Raw genomic sequence first — 22,157 nt, 5'->3', positions numbered from 1 at the left:
GCCCACAACACCCATTACTGTAAATTAAATGAGGATGGAGACTTATAGCTGGTCAAGTGCTCCGTCACAAATGCCCTGTGCCCTTCCTTACCCCACAGTGAATAAAAGCTAACGTATGTAGCAGCTCGCCCCTTTCTTTCACTTGGGAACTGCCCACGGGCATGTTCGTGTACGTAGAGTCACTGACAGGCTGTAAATCCCTGTCTTCGTTAACCTCCAGGTAACCTGTAAGCCTGTGCCCATGCCCTAAGTGTAGAGTAGTAGATGTGGGTGCCTTGCAATGTGGCATTTTGACATTAGGAAAGCAGACACAAAACCTTCAGCAGTGAAGCTTTAATTAAAAACGAATAAAAATGGGAGCGACAAGAATGATCTCACAGCATTTATTAGATCACGAGGAGTTCAGAGTGAGACCAGCTCAAAATGGAGGGGAAAAATCCCTCAAGTACTTACTGTGCATATATAAAAAATAGCCTTTTTTTTTTGTACATGACAGTGAAAACTCATGATCTGAGTCAGTATGGAGCTGAGGTAGTTGGCATGTATTCTGGGGGCATAAGGTTGGCTAGGAAAGCTGCTACAGCTGCTGCTATCACCACCATTAGGACTGGAATCCAGAGGCCGCATTGTCTCTGTAAGAGAGGAGCGAGTGGTGTCAGTGAGTCAGGAGCCAGGGAAAATTGTAATTTTATCCCTGATCTGGACACAAATACAACCAAACTTCCCCCTCACGTCCCAGCACGTGAAAAACCACTTTCCCCAGCACCCATCTCCTGCTGGCAGCCTGCAAAAGCCTGAAACTGCTCAGCCTTATTTGCGGCAGGCAATAGCGGACGCGGTCATAAGGAGCGGCTCCTACTTTTGATTGTCTTCCCTGGAGCTGATTGAGCTCGTCCCGGCATTGATGTAATTTGGTCAGGCAGGAGCGGTACTCGTCACCCAGGGCCTCCAGCTCGGCGCGGAGCTCTGCGCACTGGAACAAAACCCACGGTCATTCAAACAGTCACCGCCGCACTGCTGGGGCTAGGGGTAGGGCTCAGTGGGAAAGGGCCCACCCAGAGCCGTGACATCCTGAGGGACTTTCACTCCCACTCTGAATATTGTTGTCTCAAGGTTAAGTGAAGCTTTTTTTTTGGTCACGGCAGCCTGAAGGAAGCCGGAGGACGGTGGCGGGAAGGAAGGTGCGTGGCCTCTGCCTGTGTATTGTCAGGCTTGTGGCTTGCAGTGCGGTTATGTTGGCAGCAGGGAGAAGAAAAGTTAATTCCCCTGTTTCTCCCTCCAAAAAAATAAAAAAGACTATGATTAAACACTGTTGAGAGACTGAAAGCAGGCTTTCCTGCTCCCACAGAGACCCTCCCTGACTTCTGAAAGATGAGTTTAAATGGATCAAAAAAACGGGCAGCCCCAGCCTCGGCAGCTCTCCTCCTGGCAGGGTTGCCCTGAGCAGGCCTTTTCCCTCAAACCCATCTAACTGGGTCCAGTTGTGCTCTCTCAGGTGGCCGTTTTGGAAGAAGCTGTTGCCCTTCCTGCTGCCTCCTCAGCTACCAAAGTGCCCGCTTTCATGTCTTGGGTTTGAGGGGATGCTCTGCTCTCGGGGCTGGGCACGGTGCGGGGGTTTCGGTCAGCTCCGTGGTCTGGGCTGGGGTCCCCTGCGAGGGTCAGCTCGGTGTCCGCTGTGGCCTGGCCTGACTTGGCCTCGTTTCCTTTGGCAAGCCTCTGCCTCAGCTGACTTGGACCTGGGCCCTGTGTCCAGTGCGCTGGAGGATATGGCCTGGGCTCACCAGGACATGCCGTGCCCCGAGGGAGCGGAGGCCCGTAAAGGGGAAAAGCTCATTTTGTAAATCCCTGTGTACAATCCCTCCACGTCTCATAAACAAACGGAGCCCGCAGCTCTTCTTGCCGCCTCTCGCAAGGGTTTAAGCCAGGAGAGAGCTTGGGGGAGACTCCCCACAGCCCCTATCCCATGGACCGTGCTCAACTTTACAAGAGCCGGTCCTTTATTTTCCATGCATGCCCCTGGTCTGACATGCCAAAAGCCTCCCCACTCTGTAAGGTTCCCCCGGACTCTCCCTTTCTGTGAAGCGTGGAAGCCGGGCTGCGCTGGAGCTAGCAAAGCCACAAGCCGGTCTGTGGCAAGACAGAAGTTATTGCTACTGCACCACTGGCAATTCCTGAGAAGCACTTTACAGAGGGCAAACTGCCCGCCGGGCCCAGGGTAGTCCGCTGGGATGCCAACTCCTGCACCCTTGAAGGGGCTGGGTACATCTCTGCAGAGCAGTGGCTCCCACAGTACTGCCTACCGGGCAGCTCTATTCTGCCTGTCCCACCACCAGGAAACAAGAGGAAGGAGCGTGGGATTCCTTGGGTATCTGGCTGTGTGCAAGAACCACTTTTAAATGTGCCTTCTGATGCTAGTTCCTTTTGCTAGGTACAAAAGTGCTCTTCTCTCTTCCATCTTTTCCCAAAGGTGATAATCTCAGCTTTGGAGCGTAAACTGCTTTGGAAGATTATGCACACCTGTGCTGGTTATTTTGATAGCCCTGGACTTTCGTCCATCCAAGAGTTATCTGCAGCATTGGGCTGCTGTACAAAGCTTTAAGTATAACTTCAGCTTCAGCCTGTAAAGTTTCGGCTAGCTGTGAAATACTTTGTGAATTTAAAGACGGGGTAAACAGCTTGAATTTCCCAGAATGTTATGCCACTTGGAAATAATTTGGATGAAAACCAGAGGGGTTTCTGCTGAGGTCAGAATTGGTGTCACTCGTGTATCCTGAATCAGACAACTCAGTGCCATTAGGATGGATGCTTCTAAAAATCATTGTGCAACATTTTCATTTCTGCCTTTGAAAGCATTTTAAAATAGCAGTTAATCTTCTAACAAGATCATTTAATCTCATTAACATACTTAGTCACCCGCTCACCTCTTTTTCCTTTGCTTTGAGCGCAGATGTCCTTTTTTGCAACTGGTCCATCAGGTTTTCCTTTTCCTCATCTTGCGGCTGCTTGAACAGAGTGTTTTGTATTTCTTTGACAGGGCTGGGGGGCTGCTGCATAGTTAAAATTTGATCTAAAAAATAGCCAGACTTCCAATGAGAAACAAGTCCAGGCTTTTAGTCTGCATCTTTATTGCTCTACAAATTGATTCTTAACTCTGCATGGTTTTTTTTTAATGTATTGGGACGCTAAGCAACTGGGAACAAGAGTGGGAGATGATTTCATTTTCAGAGGGCTCTGTCATGGGGGGGAATTGATAATATTTAAAAACATATTTAACTGGAAATGTTAAAAAGAAATTGGGCAACGGAAGCTTTTTTTGAGGAGGGAAAGGTCCAAATTCCCAAATGTGGTTGTTTAATTGCAACTAGCCCTGAACTCCAAGGAAAATAGAAATGAATCCTAGTAGGCAAAAAAATATTGGCATTGCCACCGAAACAGAGTTTGAAATCAATTTAATTTATTGTATTTATATATATATATATATATAAAAATAACGGAACTAAAGTTTACATCAGCTAGGAATATAGCCTGTTGTGAACAGGTGACATTTCCTTATGCTCTGCCGATGAAGGCTGCACATGAAGTTACCGCTTAACCTCCTCATTATATTAAAAGCGTAACAGGCTTCTAGCATCTGAGTTACACATTTTGCTGACCTTTTCTTCGTATCACCTCTGCCTGAGCACTCTGCTCCTCAGACTGGGTTTGTAGCAGGTCTGTGAACAGAACAGGACACTATTATTGCCAAAGACATAACACATCCATTTAATCAGAGGCATTGCCTCTTCCTCTTCTAAACTGCACTTTCTCCTACCTCAGCACTCCTCGGATGTGGCTTTTCAGTGGTAGCTAGATGGAAACTAAGGCTTCATAACTAGCTATGAGCAGGTTCCCTGTGACTAGTGACTTGATTCATTTCACTTCACTTATATAATTCCCAGGAAAATTACGCCCAGAAAACTGTGCTGAAAGTAGTGGGATTGCATGCCTGCACCCGAAGGTATGCAACTGGACTTGCGTCTCCTGATGCTGGTCTTCCTGTTAGAAGAGTTAATCTCCAAATAACTGGCATGAAGGTGTTATTCTGAATGGAAAAGTCTGATGTTCTTGCAGCAGACCCCAATAGGGCTGCCTTGTTGCATGGATGGGGCTGGGCAACAGCATCAAGCGCACCACGATGCAGGTGCTGCAGCGGTGTCAGTGAGAGCAGGGCCTGACCTTCAGCCCCTCCGCATCAGTGCTACTTACTGTGCAGGTGACTGAGGGCTTCTTCCAGTGTCAGCTTCTGGATTTGTTCATTTTTCAGTTTATCTGGAATTAACAAAGAATTGATCAGTAATCGTTTGCCATGGATGACAAAAACTCTCTTAGTATTTCTGCACAAGTGTGGCTGGCTTCCTTTCCCTAAATTCTCTATGGCCTCTGGAGGGTGGAATGAAGTGTGCTGGGAGCTTTAGTTCTTCTAAACTGAAACCGAGTTTTTCTTTAGGTTGCAAACAATTTAGGGGCATTATTTACATGTCCAAAACAATACGACTTAACCACCGATGGGAGGCTAATAGATACGGCTCTGTTTTGGTTTAATTTAAATGACATTTTGTGGGGCTTTAATCTGTTGTAGAGGCAGAGATGTCACTCGATTGTTGTTCGTTTACTTTTATTTATTACATTTAAAATAGTCACATGAGCACTAACTGATTTTCCCAGCGTCTGTCTGATCTGATGCTTAATAATGTGATTAGCATCCACCTATATTCTGAGCAATCACTGTGCATTCCTTCAAATAGTTATGAATGCATTCATTTTCTACAGGCACATGAAATGGACCTATATTTTCCCAAATTACAGCTGGGGAAACCTGAGGTGCAGAGAGGTGAAGTGCCTTGCTCAGGGACATGTAAAAAGTCTGTGGCAGAGATGGGAATCGAGCCCAGATCTCTCTCTTCTGAGAGTTGCACAACTTTCTTAGAAGTCAGTTTTCATAAGGTGAGGTAGGGAACAAATGCACTTAGCATAGGTGCCCCATAGGATATCAAGGGCTCTTCCAAGTGGAGGTGTCAAAAACCACTAAAAAAGGTTTTTTTTTAATGTTGCGCTTTAACCACTGGGATTTTTAAAAAGTATTTTCTCATATCGGAGTCGTGCATAAGCTGCCCTGAGCCGTTTTTTGGAAATCTAAATAGATACAAATCTCTGACGCAAGTGCCACCCTCTTTCCCCTCCGCTCTGTACCTTCCAAGGCACTGACGTGCTGTGCCTTGAGCGCGTTGTCCTCCTGCAAGACCTTGATTCTGGAGTCGAGATCCGTGTGTTCGTTCTCCAGATGGCGCAGGGCCCCGTGGAGCTGGTTGTTCTGGGAGTCTGCCCACTGTGTAGAGGGGAATCGCAACATCAGGGCACTGCACGCAGCGTCCTTCCAAACCAACCATGAGGCTGGCTTCTAGACATGCGAGGCAGCCTTTGGGCGTTCGCTCCCTTACAGCTTCTATTGTTTAACCACAAAACTAAAGCTACTGTTTGTCCACCAGCATGTGGATTTGTATATTCTGTTGCGATTGCTGCATAACCCTGAATTGCAATGCAGCCTCATCTGGCATAGGACATGGGGAATATATAACTACAGACAGGAGTGCTGCACAACTGTGCAGTCCAGGAAGAGAGGAATATCTCTGTGTATCCAGTATCTCAGGGGGAAGTTAGGCAATTACTCAAACTGGAAGGCCAGGACACCAGTGAGGAGGAGGGGATGACGTTTCACGGAGATGTAACCAGTTGGTGTACAAAATACCAGACCAAGAAAAATCTAACAATCCCCTAAATGATCTAATTTGGAAGAGGCGTGCCAGTTACCATAGCAATGCTATCTGTGAATGAAAGCCGCTCAATGGCACTGTCTTATACCTGGGGTTTCTGATGGACTATCACACAGTGCAACCACGTGTTAGAGTGAACCTACTTGCAGTTTATTCTGCAAAATGTGGAGTTTGTTCTCTAGCTCAGTGTGTTTGCTGGTCATCTCACTCCAGTCTGCTTTTAAAGTCTCATAGTGTTCTTTCCAGAGGGCACAATCTTCTTCCGAGACAGCCAGGGATCTCTGGGAGGCAAAACAACAGTAATGGTAGAGTCGGTTTACCCAGTTTAGGACCGGTCAAAATAGGAAGCTGCACTGAGATAACAACAGCGTTGTAATTTCATACCCCTTTAGTTAAACTGGTGCCACTCTAGATCGATTTAATATGCATTTATGCCCGTTAATCTTACACTGGCAAAGTTTCAGTGACTGATTCAGCAGCCCTGGTGCCCATCCTTTAAGACTCCCTGCTCCATGTATTGACGTGAAAAGGGCTGCAAAACTCCAGCAGCGAAAAAGAGAAATTTATAGTGTCATTTGTTTGGTTTCCCACTTATGTATGTGCTAAACTGCAGCACGAATGCCACATATATCCTAATGAGGTGTGGTTTGCCCCTTCCAGGTGATGTGCTGAGCACGTTCTTTAGCAGCCTTTGGGAAAAGAAGGGGAAGCCCTTTCTGCACATTGGTAATGCAATGTGACTGTAATTGCCCTGCTTTTGTTTCCTGAAGCAGCACAGAAATCCTAGAATATGGTGCCACCTCCTGGATGCAGAGAAACAGGAAAGGAGTTTTTCCATCTATTCGGGGCTTTATGCACAACAGTGGCTTTTCCTGCAAGTGCTTTGAGATGGTACAGGGACATCATTTGAATTCTTGTGCATGTCAGCAAATTGAAGTCACTGGTTATGGATGTATTTTGCTTCTATGGGGAGGGTTATGCACAACTGAAAATACCAATCCAAATCTACCCCCTGGCCCAGAGAACTGGATGTGGGACAGCTTTTCTAGGGACAATATTTAACGATTTAAGATTTCTTTTTTTAAATCAACTTCAAAGCAGGGCCATACTGAGCTCTCTTTTCTCTCAATGTGCATTTGAAAAAACGCAGTAATATTGGAGACAAATCCTACAACTGGTCAAGGCGGTAGCACTTCTCTTTCTGGCTGTGTTTAACTATCCGTCATGTGGTTCATGCGATTTGAAAATACTCCTAGTTGTTTTTAATAGTAAAAAATGCAATCCCTCTTTCACTGAAGTGGAGAGGAGTTTTGCCACTGATTTCAATGTGAGCAGGATTTGGCCCGAGGCAATTGAACTAGTGTCATTTTTTTCCGGTAGCCTGGAAACTGATGCAACCAGGATCCCCGCTCCTCACCTGAGTGTTGTGGAGCTGCTCTTCTGCTTGGAGTTTCTCCTCAAGCACCTTCTGAATGGCCTCTTTTGCCTTCTGTTCATAGGTCTGCTTTTGGTCCTCCATCTCTATGAGGATCTTCTTCACCCCCTCCTTGGTGCAACTCTTTAGAGGAAGAATTGAACTGAGAATTGGTTAACCATGAACAGCCAGGCCTCCACTGGTAAAACAGAATAGCTCAGTCCAAAGACACTTGAAAGATCTTAGTTGGTCCATCCATCAGGCTCCAGCTCTAACACAACCACCGTGGCTTTGTGCTGGCTCTGTTTTTTAATATCTCCACTGTCACCACCCTTAGCAGATTATTCCCAAGTGTGATGGACCTCATCAGACTTGAGCTTTAGCACACGTGCTGTGTCAAGGCAACAAAATTAGTAGCAGTTAGAACAATAGTATGATAGAGAACTTCTTTTTTTTTTTAGACCTACATGGATTCAGAAAATGAAACCCAATCCAACTGTGGTGTTTCACATGGAAGCTGTGGTTTGTTTTTTGAAGAGGTGAGTTGGTTACCTGGGTGCAGGTCTGCAGCTTGTTTTCCAGGGTCCTGAGTTTGCACTTCAGCTTATCTTCATTCAGCTGCCCCTGAAAAAAAACCAAACAAATGAGTCTAGGTCTGGAATTACTGAATTACACCAGTACTGTCTGCAGATTCCTCAGTGTTTCCATTGTTTCTGTGCTTTGAATTGCTCATGGTTTTTCTGCTCTTCTTTCCTTTCTCTTTTGTCCCTATAGCAACGACTGTATGAGTGATTTGGACCTGGGGAAATTCTTCTCAACATTTAAAGTTAAAAATAAACCTGAGAAATTTCAAAATTTTTGAGGAAAAAGGGGAACAGCTTTAAACACATCTCGCCTTCTTTTCCCTCCAACCACCTATACCAGGTGCAGGAGGGCAGGGGCTCCCGATGAAAGGGAAAGTTAAAGGCAAAAGGATGTGTAAGAACTTGCGCTGAGACCAGAACTGGCCACGTGGCTTTGTTTCATGCTTCCCAATTCTCTCACATTGCAGCGCTCTCTGTGCTGTGCTCCTTTTCTTAAAAAGCAGATACAATTTTAAGACTTATGTTGCATGTAAGATACTAGAAAGAGACATGACACCCAACTCTCCTTGCAGGCTTTTGAAACCTAAGCAAAAGGGATACCTGTACAGGTATACATGACTATACAAGGCACTATCGATGGGAGAGTCAGGACTCATCTATATTTGGGTTTACTCACAGAGTTTTCATGGGCACACCGCTCTTTTGCCAAAAGGGGGTAATTTCAGTTGAGCATTGGCAGAAAGACTTTTATTGCCAAAATAACTACATCTGTATGGGGCTTTTCACAACATTTTCCCCCTGTCGCCTAACTGACATAGCTAGAACACCCATGCTGGCAAAACGTAAGGATAGACCATGTTGTAGCCATCCATCCGGAGGGGACTGGTAAGAAATCCCCAGTATGCCCCTCTTGGCTCTTCGTTCTCATAGTTTTAGTCAGGGTTGTTGTCTTTCTCGTCTCTGAATCCTCCTAGGTGGCAGCTGTTTTTTAAACACTACTACCAATCCCGGTATTCGGCCTTAGCAGCCAGAATGCAAGTTCAGAAAGAAGCACATAGTAGGTCAGAGGAAAGGAGCAGCATGCATGTTTACAGAGGTGACCAGTGATTTTTTGGGGTGCCTTGGTTTTGATTATCTGCTCGGGATCCCTTGGATCAGATTTCTAGCTATGCTGAAAAACCCAGTTTCACGTGGAGTCAAATCAACAGAAGTTGAAGAACACTGGTACTTTTTGGTCTTGGTTTTAGCTCAGAAAATCGGATGTCTACGTGGGCACTCCTAATAAGTTGGCTGTAAAACCCTAGATGCTCCATGTGCGTCCATCAGGTGATTTTTTTTTTTTTTTGCGGCAACTGCAGTGCTTTGGCTTTCCTCTGATTGGTAGATTGTATCTGATGTTTCTTCCCTTCTGCTTCCTGCTAGTCATTTTAATACCTAGTTGACAGATGCAATTTTAAGCAGTGTTCATGAACTGTATTTGTTTTACATAAACACCACCCCTGTGCAAAACACAATGGAGAAAAGTGGGTCTAATCTGTGGCAGAAACAGAGTTGGCAGCTCCCACCAAAAACGCCTGTAAACTAGGCGCAAAGACCCGAAACTTCCAAAAGCCTGGACCAGGAAGCATTAAAATGATGCATTTGCACTTCAAACCTAATTATGTTTTGCTAATTATTGTGACAACACCAAACTTACTTAGCTGCTTTCATCTGAGAGTCTCAAATTATTTTAGAAACCATGTTTAATTAAGCTTTCTAGCCGCTTTGATGCTTCCCTTTTCAGAGGGCAGCCTTCCTTCTGACTGAGGCACAGATAGCTGCCGTGCAAGCCTCCTAAATCTAGATAATAACACAGCAGAAACAGAACTCAGCAGTCAAGAAGCTAAGCCCATCAGTTTAACTGTTTGTCACCCTCCTGCTGTACTGATGAGCCCATTCACTTAGATGCACCCATAAATCTAAATTAAGATCCTACAAGGTTTCCCAGCATCATTTAAATTATAGCCAGAACATTCTTTTCCTTTTCACTTCATAATTGTTTGATAGCTCTTAGGAACTGCCCTACTATCTGATGCCATATTTCATTATAGCAGCATGGCAACCCGCACCTAATTCCCCACACAAATGATTTCAGAAGGGACCTGCTAAGGACTTCATTTGCCAGCTGTGGTCTGCAAAGCCCCGCTTACCTTAGTCTTTTTTCTAGCCTATCCATCCGTCACATGGTCCAAGATGCTCCCAAAGGACCAATTCCTAACTATAACATTCATTTGCATTGGTTTCAATGCCAAACCAGCTGCAAAGTCATTTTTACTCTCTCTGAAGAAAAGCTAAAAAGCAGAGAAATCTTTCTTACAGCAAAGATAAAGAAGCAAAGTGCACCCACCTGCTTCTCATCTGAGGTTTCATGGCTACTTCCTGCCAGTGTGTGTGTTAGGGTGTTTTTTCCTGCTCCTAATATATACATGAAGAAATACTGCAAGGCGGAAGTTTCAAAACCACAGCACATCTAACGTTATTTTTTTTTTCACTACATCTCACCCAATTGCTTGGCTCCTCTGTCCTGACAGACTTCTTTCAGATACATTTTTGCAGCATGGTTTCAAATCAACCACTATTTTAACAGTCTGGTTGGTTTTATTTTTGTGCCATCTATTTGTTATTTTAAATGGGGTCATAATACCAGTTGTATTGTGGCTTGCAACTTCCAGACATAGCAGCTTAACTCTACTTCAGTGCTTTTGGGACCAAGCATGGTTACTGGTAAATGCCTCTCCATGATACACTGAACAAGGGACTTGGGTGGTAAGGGCTCTTTCTGCAGAGTATGTCAGCAGGTGTTTAACATTTAAGTGTGTGGGCTTAACTCCTATTGAGTCATCCAATATCAAATGCTTTGCTGCACTTGGGGCCCTGGACCTGTGTTCTGGGGCTGAGCAGCCATAGGATATATGTATACTGGTACTCAGCTGGCTTTCACCTCCTGGGTGGTTCTCTCAGAGAGACTAAGCTATGCTCTTACTACAAGGGACTTCAAGTGGCAGGACTGAAACAGTATTCAAGGGGTGTTTGTGCTACTGGCTGTATTCTAGATCAGGGGGTAGATAGAGGTGTTCAGCTCCCAAAACTGTGAGCCTGGCATCCTCCCCAGAAATGAATTCCTTTACATTTACAAGAGTGGCATAGACTGAAAGCATCATTCTGGATTCCTTCTCAGGCCCTAAATTAGCAGGGTAGAGCCTTGGCACAGTGCAGTAGGGCCATGCAAATCAGCAGGCTGCTAGAGAGGTTATAGAGGATGTCCCTATTGTTCTTCTTTGCTTATCTGCAGGAAACAGAGTGAGATGGAGGTGCTTCTTCTAAGTCAAGGAGATACTGGTGAAAATGGCTTGTCAACCATCTTTTTTTATTTCTTTATTTATTTTGGGGGGAAGAAGGGAAAGACTTCATTTGGGTTTTGTTTTTAATTAAAATGCTTAGATAAGTTTTAAGCAGACATTTGTTTTGAATTAAAAACAGTTTCTTCTTTGCAGATTCTGTGCGCTCCTCCCTTCTTACTCTTTAATGGGGAAAGAGTTAGAAATGGGGGCAAGGCCTCACAGGGTAGAAATAAAGCCTTAGCAAAGTATTAAACAAAACCCACACACCAAATTTTTCAGTTTAAAGATTAAAAGAAAATGCTGTTTCCCTCCAAATAGTACCAGAAAGAGAAGAAAATCTTGAGAGTTACTAAAAGAAGCCAGCCCCTTTTTCTACCTAATCCTGTATTTCAGCTGGTCCTCAAATTAAATAATGTTAAGGAGCAGGGTAAGGAAGTTTTTGTTAGTTTTTTCTGCAGGCTAAACAGTTCTGAGACTTGCCGACGCTGCTCCACTTGAGATCTCTCTCGTCTCCATCAGGAAAGCAAAGAAATCCTAGTGTGTGTTAGTGGGTAGAAACAAGAGATGCAGCATCTCCCTTCGCACACTTAAGACTCAGAGGGGAGCTGGGATCTCCCACGCTCAACAACACCCAAGAGCCCCAGCCTGGCAGTTTGGTACCTGCCAAGATTTTTCTGATGCTTGCAGCAGCGTGGATAAGAGCCCTTGTAAAACCACCATCTTCTGCTTCAGCAACAGCTCTCGGTGCAGCGCCTCCTGCAGGTTAAATAAGAGATCCAGACTCATGTAGGTTGCATCTACACATTCAATTAATGCACATTACCTAGGGTGCATTAAGACTAGAACCTCAATGGTGGAGTACTAGGGGGAAAAAAAAGGGGGGGGGATTAGTCTATTTTAATGCACATTAGCTAAAGAGCACAACTTTTTGTGATGCATTAAAGTAGGCCAACGTTCATTCAAGCACGTGTAGACATTGCCGTAGTGCCCGAACCTCACTGGAACATCCCGGAGAAACCCATTTAATCCCCAGGACTTCTTACAGCCATTTTTCACTCCCCCCTGTATTTGAGAACCTATTTTCTGGACTATAGTGATTGCTTCTTGGGCTCTCCTGGCCATGCTAACACTAGATGGGGGTTACCAGCTTAGCAGAAGTATTTTGTTTTACATTTGCCCTTCACCTACTATTAGAACTGTATTGGTGGGGTTTTTGCATACTTACCTTGAGGTAGTTAGAAAGCTGAATTATTTCCTAAAATTAAAAAGAAAAGTACATTAACAACCCAGGATCATCTCACTTAGTATTATTTTTTTTGGACCAAGTGGAATGCGAGATTTAAAAATAAATAAATAAATAAATAAAACCTGCCCAAATCAACTCATAAGAGACTAAAACTGTTTGCAAGAAACAGTGACAAGTGTAGGAGTTTGAGTCCAGTAAGTCTGGGGGCAATAGTGTGTGATATAATTATATATGATAGCCCTCCTCTAGTGCAATAGAAGTAGTAGTGTCATAGGTCTCAGTTTCCAGCATACTTTGTCATCTGTGTCCTAGGATGAATTTCTTCTTCCGTTTACAGAATTGGCCCTTTGATACAAGGGCAAGGGGATTCTTAGGTATTTCTCTACCAGTTCTTGTGTTCTGCTTACCTTATCCAACACTGCTATTCCACAACTAAAGTAAGAGAGAAAAAAAAAGTTATTAAGATGCACATGATACAGATTTTGTGAAAGAGACCAGCGCAATGGGTACATTAAGAATATCCACTAGGCAGAGGTCCAGCTAGAAAGATTAGTATAGTGTGATGAGGGCAGCTCTCAGGGCCGGGTCTCCTGCCAGCCCACCCACCTGTCTTTATGGGGCAATTCACCCAGTCTCACTTGCCATAACTTCGCTGTTCTCTAAACGGTTGGTATAATACGGGAAACTGCCCATTACTGCCCCAATACCAGGGGGGTGCCATCTGCAGCTCCAACCTCCCTCACACCACAGCCCACACCTTGCAGATGGCATCATAGTTCTTATGATCTTCAGCCCCACACTGGGCCCCATAAGCCTCCAGTCTGGACCCCAACTGGATCCCTCCAATCAGGCAGCCTACTCCACCCTCATTTTGGGTGGTCTCACTCCCTGAACTCTTCCCCCTCTCAGGTGTGCCCCCCCAGCACCTTTGGCCGTACCTCCAAGGCAAATCTGAACCTTAGGCCCTCAATTCTGGGTGTCCCTCTGGCCCCTTTTGACCTTTCTGGTCCTGGCCCCAGCATCAATCAGTCAAGGGTGCCTTAAGTCAGACTTCTAAGCATCTAGCTCACTTTCTCACCCAGGTCCACCTTCTCAGCCCTACTATAAGTTACCCACCTAGTTGTGGGAGCTGGAGTTATTAAGGCACCCCAACATACCTTTCACAAGGAAGGTAACTGGCCTGGCATTTCCTTGGGGCTCCTACATCACTAGGAGCCCCACCAGGCCATCCATCCCCAGCAAAGTGCAGTTTTAAGTCATGCTAAGGACCAACAGCCTCCTAGTCATCCCCATAAGCTCCTGCCCTTACCTCCTGGGTGCTCCTCCTGCAGCTCCACTAGGCAATGCTCCTAGCTGGGCAGACAGCTCTTATATACTAGGTTCTCACAATGGCTGCCATCATCGGACACATGCTGGATGCTTGACCCAGCCCTTCAAGTAGCAGGTGCCAACAATGCCCTACCACGTATAGCAGTAAATAATGCTAATGCAAAGTGCTTTTCCTACAGAACTACCTTTATGACAACCTCAGGGTATCCTGCAGCGATCGCTAAATTCACCTTCCTACTGAGGAAAGCTTTCAGTTGGATAGGTGACCAAATACTTACTCTGTTTGCTGGCTCGAGTCTATCTTTATTGTGCTAGAATCTGCCAGTGTCTGAGTGCCTGTGGAAATAAAATTGAGAGGATGTGGTTCTGGTTCCTAAGTTGTAAATAAGTAATATGTTTGCTGCCATTCACACTTTCCTTCCAAGTTTAAGTATTGCTGACATGCAGCCATTTCTAGGGTGAAACATGGCAGTTGAAACCAGCATGCAGCAACACACCCTAATTTAGCACAAGAGGCACAGCAGAAATCTGTCTGCAGCCGAAGCTGGAAGTGGGAGATAAGCAATTAGATCAGATAGAAGTTGGCCAAGGCCCTGGCAAAGAGTCCTTGCCCTGCATAAAGCAGCAGCGCTTTTTAAATTGGGAAGGGGCCTCCTTTTCATATCTGAACTGAACAATAGATCCTCCAGCACCATATTGACAGCTGGCTGGGGTACTGACTTCATGACCGCCTTTGTAGAGAGCATCATCTGCCAAACTGGTGTGTTCTTCAGATGTGGTTCAGAAAGGGCTGATCAGACCTGCTTGATAAACAATATCTTCTCTTTAAGCACTTGCATGGGACTACTAGCAAGAGGAACTTTGCATTATGTTACCAGGGGGTCACGTCCTGCTCCTATATCATTCCAGTACAAATGACTCCAAGATTTCTGTGATACAGGATGAAGCCCACGGTGAATGGACACCTAAGAATATTCTTTTGCAATGGAGGCAGGCTTTCTCTGCCTGCTCTAAAACATTTCCCTTGAGCTTTGGAGGCTTGAATACAATGCCACCTTGACCTGAGTCACCCTGAATTTGGTTTTACAAAACCTTGCCAGCCTCACTTCCCCTCTGTACCTTGGCTACGTTTGGAGATTTCTTTGCTGAAGAGGCTTTCTGATGAAACACCACAGAAGTGTGAGTTGCTTTGTGCTAGGGGCACTTTGAGGCCGGGCTGAAGGTGTTTGTGATGCAACAAAGGCATGCTGTTGTTCCAGGAGACCTGAAATGAAAAGTCAATTGCATTTATTTAAAATAAACTGTTAAATATCAGGAGCCAATAAGGTGTATGTGCTTGTATATGGGGTTCTTCCATAGATTGTGCAGCCAGCGGATTGTGGGAAATATCAGCGGTGGAGACTGCAGGAGAGGGTGAGAGCAGGTTCTGGGCATAATTTTTCAGAGGTGCCAAGTCCCTGCAGTGGGGTCAATGTGAGGATTTGGTCTATGTGGTGGCGAAGCCGCTGGCAGAGAGGTTGAGAGGGAGATTAGCAGGCAGGGAAAAAGGGGCTCTCTGACAGGCCAGGAGGTCAAAAGCTTCTCAGTTCATACTGAGAACTGGGGAAAAGATTTCAATGGTCCTAAGTTAGTAGTCCTTATCTGATACCAGTGCTAGTGGCTAGCTCTCCACACGCATATGTATTTGTTCCAGTCTCCTCAGAGGTGCAATGAGTATTTTCTGGACTGCTAGGAGTAAGAACCTGCTTTAATTTTCTCACCACCACCTCCCCTTCTTCGCAGCTCCCCTGAGGGCTCGGATGGGGTTGCAGGGGAAAAGCAGGTTGATGCAGCCAACAAAATACAGTCTGTGAAAGGCGCCTGTGCCACATGCATGAAGATACTTGTTCCAGGTTCTTGTTGACTGCCCTGGGACTAATGCTAGTATGCATGGGGGGGAATTACGCTAAATAATTGCCCTGCACATCCATGCATTATACAGGAGACCAAAGGGCTTGGCCAGGCTTGTGGTGTCTCCAGCTGTTGTTTTACTGTCTTTGGACGCTCGCTGCAGCTTGGTCTTTTAGATAACAATACTGGGTAAGAGGCCAGGGGGTAGAAAGGAAAGAAGCTGAAAGTTTCCTGGCTGCCTGTGTGACACTAGAGCCTTCACACAGGAGCTTAATTTTTAGTAAGTGCATTAGTGCCTCTGTGCTGGACTAACGTGGCTAACTACATCTCACTGCTGGTTGGGTACAACATGGAATAGGGCCTGCTGTGTAAAAAGATACGGAAATTAGGGAACAGTCAAATACTTGTTATTGGAGCAGCAGGAGAAAATTAACATCAATGAAGACAACAGCGGGAAGTCATGTTTCTATGTGATCAACTGAAAAAGCTAAATGCTTATGATAGTAGTCTCTGCTTTTTGGTGGGAATGTGAAAGAATATGCACAAGGGGGAGGCCTTAGTTTGCTCTCGAAATGGAGGTTTGCACTGTGAGACATGGCTGCATCTCTCTGGGATCAAAACTCAGAATATGGCGTGCAGAAAAAGCATGTAATGAGTGGCATGATAAAATGCCACCCTGGAGGGAGCATATGGAGTCTAATGGCAAAACTGGAACTTTCCTTCCAGTGCTTCCTGGCTCTGATCCCACTCCCATGTTGACCTCAGTGGACATGGCATGCCCTCATACAAAGCCACTCAGCACCCATGGAAAGCTTGTGACCCCGTTACCTGGAGGGCTGTGGACGCTCTCAGATCCATCCGTGACCATATGCTCAGGGGACTCCACGTTCCACCGTCTTGTCCCAGAGGCACTTGCGTTCCCATGGGAGGCCTCCCTTGTTTCTTGTCTGCTTCAGTCACTAGGTTCCTTCTTCTCAGAAACTCCTTTTGGCGGGAGCTCTGGGACTGCTCCTTCATCTCTTTCTTCCTGTATTGTCCCATACGGCGACACGTGGTCACGTTGTTTCGCCTCCGCAAGTTCTCGCGTGTCTCTTGCCGCCGCTCACACCTCTCTTCATAACTCTCATTTGGACTCCTACGCCGATGAAGGGTCTTCTCAGGTTGACTGATCATGGTGTCCACCGACGCTACCCTAGCTCTGTCCTGGTGGCTTGGGTGGAGCTCTTCCCTAATGAAAGTAAGAAAGAGAAAGACACCGAAAGTAAGTGTCTTTCTGGACACTTTACAAAATAAACTAGTGCATATGAGACTTTTACAGATGACGGACGCCAAGTCCAAGACACAGCCACAGTTCTAGAGTGATACCCGCTGCATCCAAGGAATAAGGCTGTGTCATAAAATACAGATGTGCTGACAGAAAATCATTGTTGTGTCTCTGTCCCTAAATGCGCATGCATGTGCTAATCTGGGGTACTCCTTGAACTGGAAAATCAACTGCAGTTTCACTCATGTCTTAAGTGATGAGACCTATTCTGCAGTCTATTAAATCTTGCCATTATCAAATCCTTTCTGCTATTCTTCTTCTTTGCTCAGCGTTACCCTCCTGTTTCTAGTTATAATCCCTTATCCTATTTAAATAAATAGACAAGCAACAACAATGATTTCTCATACTTCTGTACTAATATGTTTGAAGTTTTTTCCGCATGCCTGTGTTTTTCCAGCCTTTTGTATAGGACCCAATACAGGTGTGGGGAGTTTTGCTACTAAGCAGGTTCATGCAGCTGCATGCATTTGTAAATCCTGCTTGCCTTGTGCAAGCACAGAGGTGCCTGGGGCACGAAGAAAGTGTTACTGCACTGCATGGATATGTACAGAATCTCATTTAAAAATCCCTGGTTGCTTCCATGCCATCACCTTAAGGAACTCATAACCTCTGAAGATGATGCTCACCTCCAACATGACTCTGCTTCTTCTATTAGCCCCTCTGTCCCACAACTCACCTTTTGCAGTAGCTTGACTTAAAGGCTACTTTACACTTTATGCTTCACACATTCTCCTTCCTTTTCTGTCATCAAGGCTTGGCCAGCTGTAACTGTGTCCTGAATTCGCCCAGCTAGTAACACTGGATCCAGTCCCCTACTGCTGTAAATAACATCGCTCCAGCGAGAGACTGGTGGATGCAGGAGTGGAAGCAAGAGGAGTCTGGCACTGCGTGGTCCAGGGAGTAATTTTTGCTTTCACTTCCATTGGCCTAAGCAAAGCAGGCAAATCGCACCAGAGACCTGTACTAAGAACAAGCTCCTTTGTTTAAGCATTACCTCCCTGCAGGGTAGGGTGTTGGTGGGCAAGGTGAGCTATAGCTCCTTCCCTCTCACAGAACTCTCTACCCAATTGCAAGCTCTGTTGTTTTTGTTCTGCAGGATTGTGGCCACATCGAGGGTATTTGGGTCTTTGTCTCTTCCTCGGGGAAAGAGAAAATGGAACACAGTGCTCATGCTGACAAAAGCCCCAAAACAAACATTACTCTACTTCATCCAGACTTTCACTGCCAGTTAAGGGATTCCCTGTTCCTTGATCCAGACGGATAATCCTTGAGCACATTCCATGGACGCTGCTTGAGCTTGCTACACTTCCACCCAGGCGCTTGGGATTGGATGGGTGCTTGCGGGGCTGGGAGTGTCTGCCTGCCTCGGTGCTTCATGGTGTGTGCTGCTTGCCAGTCCGAGCATAACTTTTGCCTTTTTATTTTCAATGGCTGCACTGGAACAATTTTTATTCTGGCTTCCTTGATCTCTTAAGATCCATGCTGTAGCCCTGGGGCTGGAATAGCTGGCTGGCTTTCCATCAGATGAGAGGATCCAGCTGAGAACCTGGTTCTCCTATTTTTCATCCCGGTGTTATCTCTGTTGAATCTAGCAGAGATAGCCTGGATTCTCACTGGTGCAAGGGGGAAAAGCAACAGGTCCCCAGCTCTAGTACTTTCAAAAGGGCTCAGAACCAGCAGAGTAATGGCAAAACTTTGGTGCTCCCATGACCCAGTAGGGTGGGATTCTCCAAGGCACGTAGCATTGGCCTAGTTGTACCATTGAGGTCAATAATGATGGACCGTAGGCAAGGTTGGAGACTCTGGAAAATCCCAGATTTACAAACTGTTTAGTATCATATTATCCAAGCCCTGGCATTCAGTTATAATAAGTATCCCACATCTTACCTCGGAACAGAATGTGCCCCTGAGTCGACTGGAAGTAACACTGATCTGAATTGCTCTCCTCCTGACTTACACCAGTGCAGCTGTGATCTGGGTTCACCACTTTGCCTGCACCAGGTTCAAAATAAGAAGGAAGCTTCTGGTTGGGGTATGAAGAATTGCCTGGTGCTGGCTGGTTCTAGGTTTCAGTTTCAAATTGGATTGCAAGGCTGTGGACCATACATGGCAATGTACATTCATGTGACAAGTATGTAAAACGGTACTTCTGTGTCATGCACAAAGTCTCTGTGGTCAGGCTTACATTGCTGGAACAGGTGGCTCACCGTCTGTTAGTAAAGTCCATTCATAGCAAATGTATTCCAGATTCTCATTAGCATACGTTGCATTGTTTTCATAGCAAACGCTCATAATATTCTCTAAATGTTATCTTCAGTTTGGCCACTTGCTTCATACTTGCACTCAAAAAACCCCTCAAGAGTTGAAAGGTAGACAGAAGGGGAGGGGTACAGAAAATCAAATTCCTCAGCAAGCCCTTTCAGGCTCCTGTTTTTATCTCTCTTTCCCCACCATCACTTACATAACTCTTATCAGCATTGTACCTGAGAGCTACATGTTGAGCAAAGGTGGGGGCTTCAATTAAAGTGAGACAAAGAAAAATTGATTTTAGGAGCCCAAAGAAAAATGAACACAAGAAGCAATTTCATTCTATATTTTTTTGTCTTCAGGGGTTGAGAAATTGCTGACTCTGATGGAAAACCTCAAGGCAACTAATGTTTGTAAGGTGGGTTGAGGATTTTTATAATAAAACTTGCCCTCCAAAAAGCTACCTAACTATAACAGAACCAAAATAGAAGCACACATTTCTTATGCTGCCATGTTGTACTAACTAATTTCCTTTTAAATTGAAAGGGACTCCAGTGCAGTAAGATGACATCCTTTTCTTGTTTGTAAGTAGGCAAAACACATGCTTATAAACAATCAATATGTTGCTTCACAACCTCATCCATCCAACCAAGAAAATAAAGACTCAGATGATTACACTAAAAGACAAAAATCATCTTCTGGATGATTAGGTTGCACTATATGTTTGCTCCGTGCTCACATTTGTTCAGAGATGTGGTTTACCCTTAGAGTTTTTGATGTTCCTGTAATATCCCTAATTCTAATCTCATTTTCTAATCCTGCTCCACCAGGGCCTCTCTGAAACATTACTGGGGTGAACTTTCATTCGGAGAAGTTATCAAATGCAAAAACCCATCATTTCGATACAGCTTTCTTGCTCCTGCCTCAACGTCATCCTACTTTGGACCTCCTCTCTCATGCTCACTTGTGTACACACACGCACAGACACTTTCACAGCACAGCAGGCTGGTGCTGGGGCTGGTGAACAGCTGCACAGGCTCTGAAGTAGACAGACAGATGAGGCCTGTGCTAACACCCTGGACCTAAACATCCTGAAAACCTGAAAGCAACAACTGGACGTGGCTGTGAACAACGCATCTTTGGGACAAAACGTATAGAAATGTCCCTGCTCCCTAGTTCGTCAGCCAAGGGCAGAAATCTCTTTCTCTGCCGGTATCTTCCCACGGTTAAAAAGTGTCTCACCCAAGGCCGGAATTAGGGTGCTGAGCCCTGCACATCCTGTGTGAGCCTTACGTGCTGGGAAGCCGCCCATTACAGACAGCGCCGTTGCCTTCCTGCCTTCCTTGCAGAACCTCCCAACTATGCATCCTGAGCCTTTTCTTTTTAATTCTCTTGGATTTAACACAGATCCCCTTTAGAGCAAGAAAGGAGCAGAAAGAAAGGTGCGGTCCGTTACTCACCGAGCAAGCTGCTGAGGCCTCTCTGACAAGCTACCGGTTTTGTTTTCTTCCGCTACCACCCCAAGTCAACCATCCCCTGTTAATTAGCATGCCCTTTATCTCCCCTTTGCATGCTGTGGCACTCCTCCCTCCAAGGGAAATGAATGAAAGGAAACCCCAACTTGCTGTTAAGTTACAACTTCCCGCGCCAATAATGTGGGCTGAGACAGACATACGTTATCGGTTTCTCCTGTGTCAGGGCTCATTGCTGTTCATCCACAAAGAGCCGTAGAAGTGAAGGTCTTACCTGTGTTTGCGATGGGAGCCCAGAGGTAGACGCACCAAATCACTGATCTTCTCCCCAACCTCTGTTAAGCTTCAAGGCAGAAAGAGAAGGTTGGATATTGGGTTATGGGGCATTAACTGACATCTTCATTCCAGCGACTTCATTGTGCTGCCATTTTTTTTTTTTTTAATAAAACAGGAAATGTGCTAAGCCACAATGCTTATCCCCAGTTCCTGTCTCGTTAGTCTGTGACATGGTACAGAAAGCTAGCAGGCAACTTGAAGCCCAGTTCAGTATGGTGGTTTGGGTATCTTGAGATGTAAGAAGTCTGGACTTTTGCTATCACCAGCCACCGTTATCCCTCACTGCACATGGAAGCGGTGCATGGATCCAGGAAGCTATGCCCACAGCACAGCAGGTCTTTTATTATGCTTGCTGATTCCTGCCAATTCCAAGGGGCCTGGGGTTAGGTAATTCCACCCAGGGTATAAGAGCAGTTGGTGTGAATGGAGCAGCCCTGGAAGAAATCCCTCGGACAAGCTTAGCTCGGGTGACATGGCTCAGCTCTGTGTTACATTGCTTCCATTTTATCTGCCGATGAAACAGCTGCCTTGGGAAGAGGGAGGTGTTTGTACGCTAATCCAGTGTACAGGTGCATGTGTATGCTGTGCTAGAACATGGCAAAGATGCAGCACTTGTAGGGTACATTTGTGTGATTAACCATTTGGCCGTTAATGAAAGAATGCCTTCAAAAAGGTCCTGATGCAAAGCTCCTTGAATTCAGTGGAAAGAACCTAACTAACCTGAATTGGGCCCGAAAAGAATAAACAAGTCTCTTTCAGATTTCTGTATTTCAGGTAGACTCCCCTTCAGTTCTTCATGTGTCCTTGGAAAATACTTTATTATGCCAGCTTAGCTTTAATTTACACCTTGTCTCAATTTCTCCTCTTCTTTTATTTTTTTTTTAAACTCCAACTGAGATGTTATAAAATGTAAACAGCAGAGACAAAAAGAACATGCACATGGCATGTGATCCAATACCATAGTTAATGATGCTGTTTAGATACTTAGCGCTGTTGAGTTTTAGGACTCCCTCCTAACTTCAGTGATGGATAATGTGACCCCTAAAACTTTCAATGTCCTCAGCTCCCATTGAAATCACTGGGAACTCAATGTTTGGCTTGCAGAGAGTTGTGGGTGGTTGTATA

The 22,157-nt window shown here is 45.4% G+C and overlaps 1 protein-coding gene and 1 long non-coding RNA gene across 3 annotated transcripts; one reads left to right on the top strand and one right to left on the bottom strand.

Moving 5' to 3' along the window:
- Positions 1-318: 318 nt before the first annotated feature.
- On the bottom strand, positions 319-21,763 carry TRAF3IP3 (TRAF3 interacting protein 3). Of its 2 annotated transcripts, none has more exons than XM_059717619.1 (16): positions 20,685-21,763; positions 16,482-16,881; positions 14,883-15,027; positions 14,042-14,099; positions 12,842-12,866; positions 12,414-12,443; positions 11,849-11,944; positions 7,777-7,848; positions 7,228-7,368; positions 5,954-6,091; positions 5,230-5,365; positions 4,246-4,308; positions 3,654-3,713; positions 2,922-3,067; positions 860-973; positions 319-632 (listed from the first exon to the last, which is right to left on the bottom strand). In XM_059717619.1, the coding sequence occupies exons 2-16, from the start codon at positions 16,824-16,826 to the stop codon at positions 516-518; spliced, it is 1,686 nt and encodes a 561-aa protein (XP_059573602.1). In that variant the 5' UTR covers positions 16,827-16,881; positions 20,685-21,763; the 3' UTR covers positions 319-515. The 2 variants fall into 2 exon arrangements, with proteins under 2 accessions (XP_059573602.1, XP_014456622.3); XM_014601136.3 differs by having other exon boundaries at positions 20,971-21,763.
- On the top strand, positions 18,997-22,033 carry LOC132244893 (uncharacterized). The gene is made up of 2 exons (XR_009456722.1): positions 18,997-19,642; positions 20,055-22,033. It is a non-coding gene; the product is annotated as an uncharacterized LOC132244893 (long non-coding RNA).
- The last annotated feature ends 124 nt before the right edge of the window (positions 22,034-22,157 follow it).

The sequence above is a fragment of the Alligator mississippiensis genome, chromosome 14 (genome assembly GCF_030867095.1).
Source record: "Alligator mississippiensis isolate rAllMis1 chromosome 14, rAllMis1, whole genome shotgun sequence".
Lineage (NCBI taxonomy): Eukaryota > Metazoa > Chordata > Crocodylia > Alligatoridae > Alligator > Alligator mississippiensis.
Note: the sequence above shows the minus strand (reverse complement) of the source record. Positions and strands in the feature narration are given on the sequence as shown.

What these genes read in the sequence shown, in the direction of transcription:
- TRAF3IP3 (XM_059717619.1), bottom strand. Translation starts at nt 16,826, where the DNA reads ATGATCAGTCAACCTGAGAAGACCCTTCATCGGCGTAGGAGTCCAAAT. An exon ending in AGAGGTGATACGAAGAAAAG is followed by an intron (nt 3,068 to 3,653) that starts GTCAGCAAAATG and finishes GCTATTTTTTAG; the next exon opens with ATCAAATTTTAACTATGCAG. An exon ending in TCAAAGCAAAGGAAAAAGAG is followed by an intron (nt 974 to 2,921) that starts GTGAGCGGGTGA and finishes GTTTTGTTCCAG; the next exon opens with TGCGCAGAGCTCCGCGCCGA.